Source organism: Juglans regia, chromosome 11 (genome assembly GCF_001411555.2).
Source record: "Juglans regia cultivar Chandler chromosome 11, Walnut 2.0, whole genome shotgun sequence".
Lineage (NCBI taxonomy): Eukaryota > Viridiplantae > Streptophyta > Magnoliopsida > Fagales > Juglandaceae > Juglans > Juglans regia.
In genome coordinates, this window is record NC_049911.1 from 23,182,541 (window position 1) to 23,199,110 (window position 16,570).

The window sequence follows — 16,570 nt, forward strand, 5'->3', positions numbered from 1 at the left end:
TCATGGCCTCGGTAGCATGCTCAATAACTGAGCAAGCTGCTGCAATTGTTACAACCGTCTCAGGACCACAGCCATTATAAAATTCTACGTTGCTTTCAATCACCTTTAGTGCCATGAATTTGTGCTGTGAATATAAAAGCTATTTGCTAACATGAGCCTGTGATTCTTGGAGGCTTGCAAATGGAAATTCCCCTTCACCCATCAAAGAAAGAAACACGAACATTAGCCATGCATTTTTAAATCGGTGGGTAGCAAAAACAACGTTTGGAAAAGTCCAACCATCTGATCAAAGAAATATAAAAGAAACTCTGAATGGTGGACAGGAACAGAAACAAACTATACGTTCTGTAGAAAGGCAGAACTGTTTACTCACATTAGCATTTTCCTCTCGTATAAGCTTTGAACATAAATCTTCGCAAGTCTGAGAATATACTTTCTACATTAATATAAATAATCAGTAACATCAAATCCTTCACTTCTTTTTCCTGCCTTTATGGGATAAGATCAAGACTACCCACCAGCAGCTCGGATCTGTTGCTCCAGCTACAGTGATCAAACAGAGAGAAGTAATTATTTGTAAAATACAGATCATAAGCTAATGTTAAAACAAACCATACAATCAGCTAAGGCTGATGTTCAAGGATGCTTTCGAGCGTCTACAGGGAAGAAGCATTCAAAGAATTCTCCCTTCAATGATTCGGCATCATGGGATGAAAAACTTAATCAATGCTACAACCATGATGGGGTTTTAAAAGGCCAAAAAATGAAATTTCAATGATTTTTTTAGCATACAAGAGGTTATTTTCCTCTTGAAGAAGTATTACTATATGGAGATATTTCCTGGTCCACTGGAGGATCGAAAACATTCTTGAACAAATACCAGCTTCCTTCAACAGAAGTATAGACTTACCCTGAATAAATATTCAAGCTGGTTTTTCAGTACAGAGTATTCAAATTGCAGTTTCCGTGTACATCTCAAACACCTGCACCAAACAATCTTGTGTCATTCTGGTTCTGAACAACAATTAGTTCATAAGCCCAATTCATCATGTTTAGGATTGTGTGAAGGAACTTTTTCAATATTTCGATCTCCTCCAAGAATGTTTTCTAGCACGAATATCTTGTGATGCTAATTGTAGTCAATTTTGATCAGATTAAAATAATGTGAGGTAGGTAGGAACCTAAGGTTTAGCAATTCGAAAATTGGGGTTTCCTCTATATGATCTTAAATGTGGGAACCTTGAATTTACATTACATATTGGAACATATGATTTTTTGGGTTGTGATCAAATTGATCGAATGAAAGTTAAGGAATTTGTAGCTCCAAAATTGGAATTTTATGTTCTCCAGTCATTCATATTCTGGTGCAAGATCCACACGATTCTTATCTTTTATCTTTCAATTGTGACATTAAGATTGTCAAGTAATCTTTTAGCTTCTGAATGGACTATGGAGGCCATAGATGTCTGGGCCTAGTAATGAGTTACTATTATCAAGGAATAAATGTTGCCGGTCCAGAGTCTATCAACTGAAAAAACAAAGAGAATTGTTTATAGGGTTTATTTAAATTTATGATATCATTCAAGAAAAGACCTAAATTATATTCAAAATAATAGAAATTCAAAGAGCAACACAATCCACACGACTCTCAACTTTTATCATTCACTTGTTACACTAAGATTGTTAGGTAATCTTTTGGGAATATTAGAAATTAGTCCCTGCATCAAAAAAAAAAAAAAAATGATCCTTATGTTTTGTGATTTTTTTATATGGTTCTTCCATCAAATTTTCAATGAAAACTTAACCAAGATGCGGATGTGGCATGCCAAGTGGGTCATTATGGACATGTGGAATGCCACATATTCAACAAAAAAAAAAAGTAGAAAAAACATTAAAATATGTAAAAGAAAATTTCAAAAAGGCAAAATAAATAAAAATTCAAGCAATTAGGAAGTCATAAAAACATAAAATAAAATAAAAAAATCCAAAAAAATAAAAGGCTTAAAAAATAAAGCTAAAAATATAAACAAAACAAAGCATAAAATGTAAATATAAAAAATGACATAGATAGAATGCAATAAGATTATAAGAAAAATTAATAAATCATAAAAATAATAAAAAATAAAAGCAAAAAAAGAAAAAAAAGAAGAAGAAAAAAGGCATAATAAAAAAATCATCAGGAAAGGTTTCCCCCTCAGTTCCTACACCTTGCAAGGCAGGAGTTTGTGTTTCCCTGCCCACCCACTAGCCCCGTGTAGGGAGCCCCCAAGTGGGAGGGAAATGCGGGCGGATGGGGACCTGCCTTACACCGTGGGTGCGGGATGGAATTGGGGGTACACCTCCCACATAATTTTCTTCTTTCTAAATTTTGTTTTTTTAATGACCATTTTTTAAATAATCACAAAACCTACAAAAAGTTCTTTTTTGAAACCCAAGATCCTTTTTTTTTTAAGTGGTGTAAATCCAAAGATTAATTTTTAATGTCCCTAACCTTTTAGCTTCTGAATGGACTATGAAGCCCATAGTCTTGGCCAAGTAAAACAAATGTTGTCAGTTCAAATCCTATGAAATGAAAAAATGGTAATTAAGTATTTTGAGGATCAACCTTATCTTATGAGATCTTTCAAAGAAGACCTAACTTATATTCAAAACATTAGACCATCAAAGAGTAACACATCTCTAAGGTCTCACAAAAATGACCAACTCATGATTCTGAGTGAAAAGACACTGCCAGCTGTAGCTAAAAGGAATGCATCTGGGTCTTATCCATATATTGAGTGAACCCTAAAAACTCTCCACATTTGAAGACTTTTGGACAATTAATCCAGAATCCCTAAAGAAAGAAAGGAACTATAATCCCCTCATTTTAGTTACTTTTTAAATAAATCATTGCCTTAAGTGAATTAAGTAAATTGTCCAAGACTAGAGCATTTCAGCAAACATTTGCTACAGTCAGACATCAAGGACTTCATGATTATGGACATAATCAACAACGCACAGACTAGTCCAGAGATTTTTTGGAAAAAAAAAATCAAATAGACAATGGATCAGTTCTGAGAATTTTATGGCGCATGAGAAACGGGAAGGAAATAAGAACTGCACCATGAGAATGAAGATAACTCACTCTTCAAGGTTCTGTGCCTCACAGTAATTTCTGAACTCGATGCACACATTTTTAACTCTCATGGCACCGATGCTGTACGACATAGGAAGATAGAAGGCAAATGTTTAAATTAACATTTTAAAATATTAAACCAAGCAAACAATTAAATAAATACACTAGATGCAAAACCATATTATCTATAGGATGTAATCTTAATTTTGAAATAGAAACAGATCCAGTTTCAGATTCTTCCTAGTACCATATAAGCAATACCAAGGAAGTAACTGCGCACATCATAGCCATTTCCAAGTGTTTGGAGAATTTAATTCAGCACAAGATAAGATAACCACATCAGGCATTTTAAAAAACGGGAAAGAAACAAAAAGAATGTAAAGGAGAAAATCAGCAAATACCTGGCACTACTCCCCTTGAACTGATGAACATGGGCATCTACCTGTTTGAAATCCACAACTTTCTGTTCTCTACGCGAGTGAAAAAAATTCAATTCAAATTTTCCACTATTAGTGAAGCACTTTCCTTCCACTCAACAACAAAATGTAAATAAATAAACCCATTCTCCAAAATCAACCATATAGATTAGACAAAATACTCACAGAGCTCTGGCCATATTGTTGAGGAGTTTTTCAGAATCATCAAAGAAAATAGACACAACCTCGATCACAAAATCTGGGCTGCTCTCGTCTTGCAGTTTCTGAAGTTGTTCAAACTGGTCGTCCAAATATCCCTTCTCTCCAACAAAAACCCATCATCAGAATTCCTCTAGTTTAAATTCTGCTTGTCTCAATTGTAAACGGGTTAATTTCCGGGAGACTTTGAAAGACTTCATATGTTTTGATCAATTTTAAGTCTATACGTATGGAAGAAAAACATAGTCATCAATTTCATCTGGGCAACAAGATATTCGTTTTATTATTCCTCCAGGAAAAACTAAACTATTCCCAAATCAAAAATCCCAGAAAGAATTTCCAAAGAAATAAACAGATGCTTAACAGAACAAAACCCACCCACCAAGAGATCCTTTTCACAAAATCATATTTTGAACAAATGATGATGATGATGATGATAAAAACTGACCTCCTTACGCAGAAAAGCCGAGTGTTCAAGCCACTGTCTCTGCAACTGGCTCATAACATCCATGGCTGCTTCTTAGTCCCAACTGTGGGACTTTGTCACTAACCGAGAACGACCCAAAAACGATGTGTCGAAATAATATCCCGGATTATGAGGGTAATGACGAATAGTGAGTTAATCAGAGATGCCGACTACTCGACCAGTCCCTATTTTCTCTCAAGGGAGCCTTTTTAGCGTACAAATGACTTGCCAAAACAGGGACTTGACGCTAATGTTGCCGATTTTCATAATTGTAATTTGTACGTACAACATTTAATTCTCTTTTTCTCTGGACAAAATAAAAAACACATTCCATCTATGTATAGTTTGTTTTTACAAATAAGATAAAATGAGATAAGTTAAAATTAAAATTAAAAAGTAAATAAAATATTATTAAAATATATTTAATATTATTTCTGTTTTAAAATTTTAAAAAATTGAATTATTTATTTTATTTTATATAAAAATTTGAGAAAGTTGTAATAATTAGATGAGATGAGTTGAAAAGAGTTGTAAAAATAAACGAGGCCTTAGTGCTAGTTTGGATTCAGAGATAAAATAAGATGGTTTTAAATGAAAGATAAAAGTTGAATAAAATATTATTAGAATATTATTTTTTAATATTATTATTGTTTTGAGATTTAAAAAAGTTAAATTTTTATTATATTTTGTATAAAAATTTAAAAAAATTATAATAATGAGATAAAATGATATGAGATGAGATAAAATAAAATAAAAAATGCGTTCGAATCCAAACTATTTAAGAGCAGTATCTATTTTCCCTCGTAGAAATGTTAAAATACACCAACTCCTTTTCTGAGTAGTGTTAAACAGTATAGGTTGATGCCCTCAACACATTTTGTTTGATGCTACAATTATCTTTCACCTCAACTAAAAAGAAAAGCATGTTTGAAAATCTAAAGGAGTTTTATTCAAATGTGTCTAAAGGATTTTTAGGGAAGAATGGAGTGTTTGAGATTTGACTTGAGAGCTCTCTTGGGTAAGGAAAAAAGGTGAACAAATTATAGATGAGAAGTGCTACCGACACATAAAGATTTCATAAAAGTAAATTTATAAATTGATATCGCTTTATATGATATAATAGATCTATTTTATAATAAAATAATTTTACAATCTAATGTACAATATTAAATCACGTCAATTTATAAATTTATTTTTGTAAAATTTTGTTTTGCAAACATTTTTCATGAAAAGGGCAAGAGAGATTCTGATGGAGGTGATGGAGTTTGAAGTTCCTCCACCCATTTCTAAAAATTGGGATAGAATTGGAGCTCAGATGTCAAATGTTTGGCTTTCAATTAACGTAAAAGAATGAGGGGATAAGTAGCCAGCATCAAGATTGAGCCATAATATTTGTTGGTGCCTTTTTTTGAGCTCGACAGTTGATTATATGATCTTTATAATGGCTCAGATGGCAGAGGTGTGAATCCATAATTTAATAAAATAAATTAGAAAAAAAAAAGATACAAGAATTTAAAGTAGTTTAACACTGATAGCTTATTTGAATTAGAAGATGAGTTGAGATCACAATTATTCATAAATTTCAATTCACAAATTTTATTATTATTTATAAACCATCTCATCTCATCTCTAAATTTAAACGAGGTCTGAAATCTAGATTGGTGGGTTAAAAGAGAATAATTACTATGTAAATGCATTTTTTTTATACAAATTTCCGGCTGGAGGAAATAATGTGAAGCCATAGCAGTTTTATCTCCACCAAAATTAGTCAGCATTTTTCTTTCCGAGTAGGCTCAAATTCAAAAAAAAAAAAAAAGGCAGTCAGTCATACCTTAAATTATTAGTATTTTTGTGATGTGATTGTGAAAAGATGATTGTGTTTATTTGGTGGTAGGGAGATGCTTTTTGTAAGGCTTTTGGAGAACATGAATCTACACCAAAGAAATTAGGAGACCCATCAATTTATGGGTAAGAGGAAAGGTGGATGATTGGATAGATATCCAAAAGAACCCCAAATCTATGGTTCACAAACTCTCCCCATAAAGGCTCCTAAAATCTATCTATCTGTGACTGCAAAATATGTCATTAAATTTTATTCATCATTTCTATACTATACACTACATATAATTTTTTATTTTTATTTTTTTTTTTACTTACCAAATATGTAGTATATGAATTATAAATAAAAAAATTCAATTAGTTTAAGAAGAATAAAACTAAAAAAATTAAAAATAAATAAAAATAAGTGTTGTATATAAAATGATAAGTAAAAAAACTCTTTGTTATAATGATTGATATATAACATTTCTCTACCAATGAATTTCATTCTTTCCTAAGCAACGAATATTGTTTCACTTGGGACCATATTCATTATTCCACAAAATTAGCCATTATTTGCACATTCATTTTCCATTACATGTAGTAATCATTGCAGATGTATGCAATCATTAAAAGTTGATGCCACTTGTTTTTGGTTAAAATGGAATTGTCAACACAATTCCCCCTAATAAGGTTCAATTAATTTGAGTAACAATAAATTTATGCTATTTACAAGTTTATAGGTAAACAAACTACTTATTATGCAATTAGACAACGAAAATTTTATACATTATACTATCATCTTATCTTTATTTCACTAAGTATGATGTAACACGTTTATCACTATTAAATTATCATTTATTATATACTTTTTTATCATATAATAGTGATGAATATGCCACATATCATTTAATATGATTAAAATAGAATGAAAGTGAAGAATATAGCATTACTCATTAGACAAACCTCTTTGTTGACCTTTCCCTAACTAGGTTCTCGTTATATTAGGTGACATTCTAAATAGCACAAAAGATCTGATATATTCCTCATACCCACCACTTTCATCTTTTTCTGTTTTTGGAACACCATGCCGACCCGTCCAAATCTCCAATGCTCATGCTATGCACCTTCCACCAGCCACAATCAAGGGAAAAATAAGAAGAAATTGTAAACACAATGTCATTTTGTAAATTTTTTTTTTTTTTCATTTTCATTTTCCTTCTTCGCCCCCAGACGAAATTAAAAAAACAAAACGTTATACAGATCGAAAAACTTGCCCACACCAATTCATCTGTACAGAAGGTCTTCACTGCGACTTCAAGACCTGAAAGGTAAACTCATCTCTACTTTCTACCAGAGTTCTAAAACTCACCCCCTTCCCCAAAACAAGCACCCTGCACAAATTTATGAATTTCAATCTACAGAATGTACATTAGACGGATGAATCACATACTCACCATGGCAAAGCTTCGCTTAATTCGTCGCCCACCCATCACATATTTTTTACAGTTCAGTTCAGTTCAGTTCAGTTTTATAGTGAAAAAGTTCTACACCATCAATTGAAGACCCAAAGCAGTGCTTCCTCCAAATCTTCAATGAACTGTCTCCATAAATGGCACAATAGAGGCTTCTCTTAATTTATGCATCAGCCTGCGAAAAATTGGGAGAATGACAAGCACATATGAAGTGTATCACATAAAACTAACAGCAACAGAATTCACTGTAATCAGAAACAATCAGAGTCATTATTAGTCAAGCAGTTGTTACATATATATGGCTTCAAGCACTTGTGAAAAAAAAATACAAATCAAAAAACATATGTGGCTTCAGTTTTTGTACCTTCTTCGGAAAAGGCAAACATGCCACCAAGCATATCATCATCGTCCCCTGGTTTTTCCCTCTCACAGTGGTTACTGTTGCTGTCAACATCAACAGCACCAACTTCAGTTAATCCAAGGCTACCATTGCAGGGCATCACCTCAAAGTGCCCCGCCAGAAATAACGATCCAAAATCTACGGGATTGTGCACGGTTATAGGCTCCTCATCAGGAGTATTCAAATTAGAAGCATATCGGTCAGAAGTTAAAACCGATACATCAGTTCTCCCACTACTGCTTAGGCACAGGGCTTCTCTTGTGATACAACCATCAACTTGAGAATCAGCATTTTTTGGATGTTCAGATAGAATAGGTACAATGTTTGAAGGGTTCCGCTTCAGTATGGAATGCTCAACAATGGCACACCCTCTTCTTTCATGGTAAATCTCATTCAACAAATGGAAACCGGGTGCACAAGGCTTCTCACTATTAATTTGATCCAAGTCAAGTAAATTCTCGATTCTTCTTGATGACCCTGACAGGAATTTGAACATCAACAAAATAAAGTAGTATTCATATGGACTACATTTGTTCAAGTAAAAAAAAATAATTCACTTTTAGCGGTTTGATGTAGATTGCTTCTATCAATAACAATATTAAAAGATGATGTCTTAATATAATCTCTCTTTGAAAATGTATTTCTTACCCCCATCCGAGCTTTCAGTTGAACTAAGCGATGATGGTTTTGAGTGACAAATGACAGTCTCTTCTGTGATCTTGCCTTCACCTGGATGAGGCCCTGAGGACGTAGAATTTGGATATTTTCCACCAGAAAGGTCTCTGAATCAAAGCAACCAAGCATGTAGTTAAAAAATAACAGAAACAATCAGCATAATAAAATAGATACACGCAGATACAGAGCCTCTACAGGACAACTGAATCACTGATAGGCTTTATGATGATAGATCAATTTTGGCAGTATCTGACTGATTGAAAATCTCAGTAAGCAGATGACAGTCCAATGAGTCCTACTTGCAAGCCGGTGTGGGGGACAATCTCCACAATGCTGACATGACAGGAGTTGACTTAATAGAAAGTTCAAAAATTTGAATTCTAAATTGTGGAGGACACACCTCTGACAGGGCAGAAATTGACTTGAAAGAGGTTCAAATTTTTGAATTTTTATTTTTTTAAATCTAAGATGTTTGACTTTTAAACTAGCTTTTGTCAGGTGTGTGTTTTCCGCACCAGCTAGCAAATATTTTTCTTTTGGAGTAGGTAACACTACAAAGTTGACATATGCAGAAGTAAAAATGATTTGGACTTTCTCAGCAAATGCCTCTAGACCCTGTGATAGCACATTTAAATCACTGGACAGCTGTAAATTGTAACAGCAAAGTAATCAGTGTCTATATCAAGTATATAATTTGTTATCAGTATGTTTACGACGAAATATTGAAAGAAAAAAAATAGTTGTAGGCATCGATGTTTATTCTAAAGCATATATAAAATTGACTTGAGGGGATAAACCTCGAGGCTATAGTAACAAAGCTATAAGCCATCATCAAATATTTTGAGATGCTCTACCATCTCAGTGCTTTGGTATCAATGACAATAAGGACCCACACTTGTTCCTCTCCCATGACAGTGACAAGAAGATCAGTTGAAAAAAGGTTGTTGAAAGGTTACTTTGACACGTCCCTCTTCAATTAGCATTCCAGTAAACCATCATCCATGTCCAACACTAAGAAAGATTAAACCAATCTTAACTAGAATCTTTTATCAAGATACAACACCAAAATATCAGGATAGGAACCACTATACCAATTCTTATGTAGATATTAAAGGCAGAAAGGAATTACCTGTCACTCCAGTCTGATTTTATGCTAAGGAAATGGTCGAAAACAGGCAATAATTCCTTCCGCCTTATTTCCACTTCATGGATGTGAACTTTTTCAAGTTCATACTCTCCACCAGCAAGAGTGTCAACTCTTGGAGATTCCATCATATAAAAACATATCTAGAACAATGAAATAAACAAATGACAAACAAAATATAGCAGAAGCTAATGGGCATCACAACTTTTAACACAAAAAAATACCTTGGATTTTTGCCATATTGGTAACCTGCCAGAGCTTATCTGCACCTCTGCATTAGATAGGTACCAGTGAGATCTTTCATGAGGCTTTCCAGAATAAGTCTTCACCATATTTGTCCCCGTCATACCACCATTTATGCACAGCAAATCTATTCCATAGTCATCTGCTGAAATGGAATTATTCTGAATAACACCAGTAGCATCCTGTCCATGAATATTGGTACCAGAAACAAATTCCTCTCTTTCTTGCCAATCTGACCTTCTGCATACATCCCACCACTGATTAGGTTCAACTTTAACTCTTAACTCATCCTCCTGCATATGTACAAATGAAGCTGATTGGGTCCTCAAACCGCTGTCAGATCCTTCGATCCCTACTGATGGCAAAAGTTCATGTTGAACTACATATCCTGATGGAGTATAAACCAACAGATGCTCCAAGGTATTGGCCTTCGAGTTAGCATGCTGAAGAGTTTGAGATAACGAGTTATGGAAAATAGCAGCAACAGCTCCAGATGGCACAAAAACCTTTCCTGTTGCAGAAGCAGTGGGATTGCTAACCGTATTAAGCCATCCAAAACTACTATATTTTATTCTGCTCACAACAGAGAGAGCAATAGGTGGTGGTGGAGGAAAAGATTGCTGATGAATGACGCAAGATGAAGTAGACCACCAAGGCGCAGACAAAGCTGGAAACAGGGAGGGCTCCTCACCTTGGGAACTTATAATTCTGAAACCCGCATCACCACCAAATGGGGACAAAACAAAAACATGGCAAGTCCCCTTGGATGAAACAACTGCAATCCACTGACTATAATGACTAAAGCAAATGTCCTGGATTATCTGCGAGATAAATAAAACAGAAAAAGGAACAAAAATAAAACCTCACAAATCAAGTCCATAAAAAAAAAAATTTGAATCATAGAAAGCAACAATAATTTTTAAGTTCAATTATACGAACAGCTGATGTTATTCCACGATGTAGCTGGTAAAGATGCACGTGAGAAGAGCTCCAGTCATAACTTAGAACACCCAATCCACTTCGAGTGCAAGATGGCATTATCCGGAAAATATTTATGTTATTCCCATACACTGAGGCAGTAACCAGAAGAGTACCACTAGGGTCAAAGCATAGTGCGGATATTGGACTGGTATGAGCTTTAAATTGTGAAATAACAGCTCGGGAAACAAAGTCCTTGACAACAACCTGCAGTCAATGATTGTTACAGAGAGTCACCAACTATATCTCACTTCTCGCCTTTTCAATATCATTATGAGGAATACTAAATGATACATTAGTTTGGTTCAACATGAAAGAACCCTAAAGGTACACAAGCATTATATTCAGGTAATTTTCACACATGTTCAGCTTTTAATGATGATCAACAATATAATGAAAACTTTGCATCATACAATAAGAACGCATCAATGAACTTGCCCATCAAACCAAAAGACTATATATCTAGTCTAAAAGGGAGTTCATTTCCAGCATTTGAGTGAAGTTTCATATGGTAATATAGCATATGATTGTATCATGATGCAAGCATAAAAATAATATGGTTGGCAAGCACCATTTTCAGCATAAACAACAAACAGAGCCCTAGTTTATAAAAGAAGTAAACTTTCATGCTTAACAGGAATAGCACAGATACTAATAACCTTCACAAAAATTTTATATAATGGTTACAATACTTAGCATATACATAGGTAATTAAAGACTAACCATCCCTGCATTATCCATATCTGTTCCTGAATGCCTACCAACTTTCCAGCCTGAATTTGGTGATACTGGAGAGTTAGATCCATCAGGGAGCAGTTCTTGATAGTATTTTGACAAAGTTTTGTATCCCAGGTCTCCCAGGTTGATTATTCCAGAAGCTAATTGTTTACTAGATTCCTTTGCATAACGGGCAACCAAACTACCACTTCCAGGTGATGTCGACGGACTAACTCCTGGAGAGGGAGTGAGGTTTTGTGGGCTTAATCGACCCATATTAGAAACCAGAGGATTGTTGGATGCATAAGCTAACCATCTTGGACCCACAGCCATTGGACCATAACCAACATTAACCCCAGCAGCTCCCTGTCCTGCTAACTGAGGAACAGGATAGGTAAGAACACTGAATTTATTCTCGAGAGTGAGCGCATCAAAGCAGTAAATCTGCCACCAAATACCATGAAGTTTTAGTCAATTGGGTGATCCATAAGCCTTACATTACAAATACTGCCGTCAATAGATTGGTAACAGGGCATCACACCTACAGAGTAAGATCGACTTCTTAAGTCCTGACTACCACAAAGGACTACAAAAATTAATGCCAGTTACTGACTGAAAAACACCATTATCATTAACAACCTGAGTAGATATCCTTTTTTTTTTTGATAAGTAAAACCTGAGTAGATATCCTTAACAGCAGATTCATGCAAAAAACTAAATGCAGATTCATGATAAGAGTGGTTCTCATTATATGTCCTGTGTACTTAGGCACTTGCCAATTCTTAATCGATAAAAAAAAAAAAGAGTGGCGCTCACTCCAATGTCCGCCTCAGCGAGAAAATGTTTAGTGAAGAAGCTTGAAAGCCAGACAAATGAAAAGTACTGAAAAGGGGTAAAATCTATATGAAGGTTGATATCATTCAACCTACATATCTGTACTTCTAAACTTAATAGTGCAGACTAAATGCCACAGATAAGGCCATCTTACTTGTGTTGCAAGACCCACGGCTACAATTCGAGGACTGCATCTAACCATGCACACTGCAGACCGGAATCTCAGGACATGCACATAGCAATGAGACCTAAGAGAGTAAAATCGAACAGCTGTAGGAGAGTTGGCAGAGTTTCCTGATCGGGACTCCAAATTACTATCTCTTCCTAAACCACCCAGATTGCTACGATGTTGACTGAGGCCTGAACTGTTCATTTCATCTCCAGCAACAACCAGCAATAAAGGATGTGATGTTTTAAATCCTTCAACACCATCACTCAATGCAGGGAAGGGCTGAATCTGTAAGAATGAAACCGGGCCATCACGCTTCGAAACAAGTTCACTGAAACTAGAGGCATCCTCCACATCAAGGACTTGAAAGCCATTCTGATAACCAAGCAAGAGAACATGTTTGAAGACAGATGGACCAAGCTCAAGCCAGTCAAAGCCAGCCCAGGTTACCTGTCCACGTACAAAAATTCAGAAGGCAATCTGGTGAACGCAATTCTAGAGAAAGGAGGCCAGATGCATAAAGCAAAATAATCAGGAATCCAATACATGCTGCAGCAGGAAGTACACAAACACCCAACAAATTTCCTGAATACGTTTCATGCCAGCCCTCATAAGCTGGAAGAAATACAACTAGAGACAACACCAAGAACAATATCTAAAAAAAAGCACTAAGCACCATTTTATAAATTTAGATGCCAAAATAATTGCCTGAATGACTTAATTCATTTGTCTTTTCAATAAGGCAAAGCAATCATATTACTTGTGAAATTTATATAAAATGAAAGTAAAAATATTATATGTGCAAAGGGCGTAACTCGAGCACACAGGAAGTATACAAACACCCAACAAATATCAAAGATAATGAAAAGGAGTACAAAATTAGAAACATTAGTGAGGGAATTTTTTTTTATAAGTACTAATATTATATATATATCAATAGGAGCAACCAAATACACTGGACGTATACAAGAAAAACACCTAGCCCATACAAAAAAGCCCATAATGACCCAAAAGCCCATGAAAACCTACCCAAAATACACCAAACCCGAATTGGAAATGTGTAGTTGTATGGTGCATAGTTAAAAGTTCTTTGAGTGGTGATGAATTAAGAAAACAAAGTTGTAAAGCATTTCCAAATAGCATTGTTTCTTCAAATTAAGGTTATATTTCAAATACAATTCAACTACTAAATATTGTTGGGATGAGCTATAGACTCAGGCATCCTAACTTCAATTCCCAACTAGCAATTCCCTTAGATTATTTGATACACAATTCTAGTGGGTGGGTAGCGTATCCAAGATTTACTCCCCAATGATAGGTCCAAAGGGCCCCACCTTCGTGAAGTTTCAAGTCATAAAAAAAATAAACGTAGTGTCATTAGAATGACTTTCACTTCCCCACAAGGGTATTTGTCATGCTCTTTTAGCTTTTCTTCCAAACTAAATTTCACCATCTTCTGGTAAACTATGACAACAGATGGGAAGAAAAAAATGCACCAGATTTTGTAAATATTCTATGTTCTTCACCCATCTGTGTGACAGGCCAATGCCCATAGAAATAAGGTGTGGAAAAAGAAACTTCTTGGCTCAGCCAAAGAGCATTCTTGATCTTCTCCTGCCATTCCTTCCAAACGAAATACACCACATGAAGCATAAAGGAATCAAATTCCATATAGCAGAAATAGGAGAATTGCCCCGAAGACCTATCCAACAAGCAAAAAGATCCACAACCCTTCTAGGCATCACCCAAGCCAATCCAAACCGTCTAAAAATTTCATCCCATAACACCCTTGCCACCTCGGAATGAAGTAATAACCAATTCACCGCAATCTTTACACATAAAGCACCAATCCATAATGATAAGCCCACGCTTCCTTAGGTTGTCAATGGTTAGGATTTTCCCAAGAGAGGCTGTCCAAACAAAGAAAGCAACCTTGGAAGGCACTTTACACCTCCAAATGCAATTCCAAGGAAAAGGATTATGATGCTAACAAGATAAAACCTAGTATATGGATTTAACAGTAAACTTCTTGTTCCCAGAGTGGATCCAAATCATCTTATCCACCTCAACCTGGCCAATACTTGTAGCATACAGCAAACCAAACAAATCAGAAATACCACCAATCTCCAACTCCTGCACAACTCTAAGAAAGCACACATTCCACATAGGAGATCCACTAGAGATAACCAAAAGATCCGCCACTGAAGCATCCTGATTATGGGCAATCCAGTAGAGGGCAGGGAATGAAACCTCAAGGGATGCACTACCACAACAATAGTCATGCTAGAAGCTGACTCTGGAGCCCTCACCAATCACAAAACGAACATGGCTGGAGAAATCACCCCAGCCATTTCTAATATACTTCCACAACCCTACACCATGTATGCCTTTATTATACAATGATATAAAGTGTTTTGCACATGAAACGAATGCACCTTTCACATATTAAAGTTTCCATTCTCAATATCATCTTTAAGCATAACTTTTCTGGAATTTTTTACATGACAAATATACCATATCATAACTCACAACTTTCCTAAAACACCAAATATTCACCAGACACCTTTTCATTTGAAATTAGTGTGTATGTATGCATAAGTACAACTAAATAAGTACAAATATTCCACAAAACATAGGTTTTAAAGTTTGGTTTTCAGATATACCATTTATCCTAAATATTGTGGGACTTCCAATCTCTCCCCCAATGCTATGCTATTGGTTTTCTTCCCCTCTCTTCTTATAGTTACCACAAAAACAAACTTATTAGATTGAAGGGAAGAAAAAATGCGTCGTTTTATATACAGTGTGGCATATAGGTTCATATGTAGACATCTTGTAAGTCCATGTATGTTAAAAGCCCATTATGATATCTATAGTCCAGAAGAACTGCATATACTTAAACCACTTCAAAACTGAACTAAAATTCAAAGTCTCAATGACTAGCTAGCTATGTAATGAAACTGAGAAATGTACAAGGTGCAAGAGAGCTTAAAATTAAAAATACTTCATGCGAGGTAGGAAATGATGAAGAGTATTAACTTAAATTTGAGGTATGTATCAAAGTCGGTACAAAATTTACAAAGAAGATAGAAATTAGAATAGAGAAATGAAAAATCAAAGCGATACCTGATCTTTGTGATCGTCAGAGGAAGCGGAAGAAATCGAAGCAGCGACCGAGGAGCCGGCCGAGCGGACAGTGGAAGCGACGGTGCTGGCATTCGTGGACACGGTCTTGAGGCAGGAAGATATGATCCTCAGAGAGTTGGGCAACAAGCCGTTGTTCTTTCCCTTACCCTTCTTCATCATCCTCCACCTCTCCCAACCACCACTGCCGATGCCGAGTTGCCGGAGCTACTCCCACTGCCACCGCCTTCTGCCTCCGGAACAGCCGGCACCAAAGCCGCCGACAAACATAACCGATCTCCGAAGACGATCGGAAAGGTCATCCGATAACTTCAACACGATCGCAATCGGACACAAAAAAAAAACAAACAAACAATAATAATCAAGCAAACAGAAAACACCAACACAGATATCTTCCCCGTTCCCTTAAGAGTTTGACTTGGAAACCTTGACGAAGAAGCAGCCGTCTGCCTCAGCCGTTCACTCTAGTTTCACTCGCTTTCTTTCGCTTTCCCTCTCTCATCTCGATTCTCATCTGCGTGCTGTGCTAGTGTAAAGAGTTGGAGGCACACCGCTTGGGAGGGTGTAATCGAAATTGTAAAAGTTATCGTGTGTTAGTTTTAAAAAATGGGGGAATATTATGGAACAAAATGGGAATTTAAAGAAAGAAATTACAACTTTTTCAACACACCACCGCTACTGGGGAGTGGGAAGACCTCCTAAGAATATCTCCTTGTGATGCTCAGAGATAACCACTGACACGCTGCGAGGGACAGGG

At 35.6% G+C, this 16,570-nt stretch overlaps 2 protein-coding genes across 3 annotated transcripts; both read right to left on the reverse strand.

Annotated features, from left to right (window-relative positions):
- Positions 1-207: 207 nt before the first annotated feature.
- Positions 208-4,437, reverse strand: LOC109010947 (histidine-containing phosphotransfer protein 1-like). Its single transcript, XM_018991923.2, has 6 exons — positions 4,199-4,437; positions 3,718-3,848; positions 3,517-3,585; positions 3,125-3,196; positions 911-983; positions 208-543 (listed from the first exon to the last, which is right to left on the reverse strand). Exons 1-6 carry the CDS (start codon positions 4,259-4,261, stop codon positions 511-513), a joined length of 441 nt encoding a protein of 146 aa, XP_018847468.1. The 5' UTR covers positions 4,262-4,437; the 3' UTR covers positions 208-510.
- A 2,788-nt stretch (positions 4,438-7,225) lies between these two features.
- On the reverse strand, positions 7,226-16,570 carry LOC109010948 (autophagy-related protein 18g-like). Of its 2 annotated transcripts, XM_035695596.1 has the most exons (10): positions 15,796-16,570; positions 12,655-13,119; positions 11,673-12,110; positions 10,911-11,156; positions 10,663-10,792; positions 9,953-10,482; positions 9,714-9,871; positions 8,558-8,691; positions 7,874-8,386; positions 7,226-7,684 (listed from the first exon to the last, which is right to left on the reverse strand). In XM_035695596.1, exons 1-10 carry the CDS (start codon positions 15,973-15,975, stop codon positions 7,680-7,682), a joined length of 2,799 nt encoding a protein of 932 aa, XP_035551489.1. In that variant the 5' UTR covers positions 15,976-16,570; the 3' UTR covers positions 7,226-7,679. The 2 variants fall into 2 exon arrangements, with proteins under 2 accessions (XP_035551489.1, XP_018847471.2); XM_018991926.2 differs by having other exon boundaries at positions 9,953-10,792.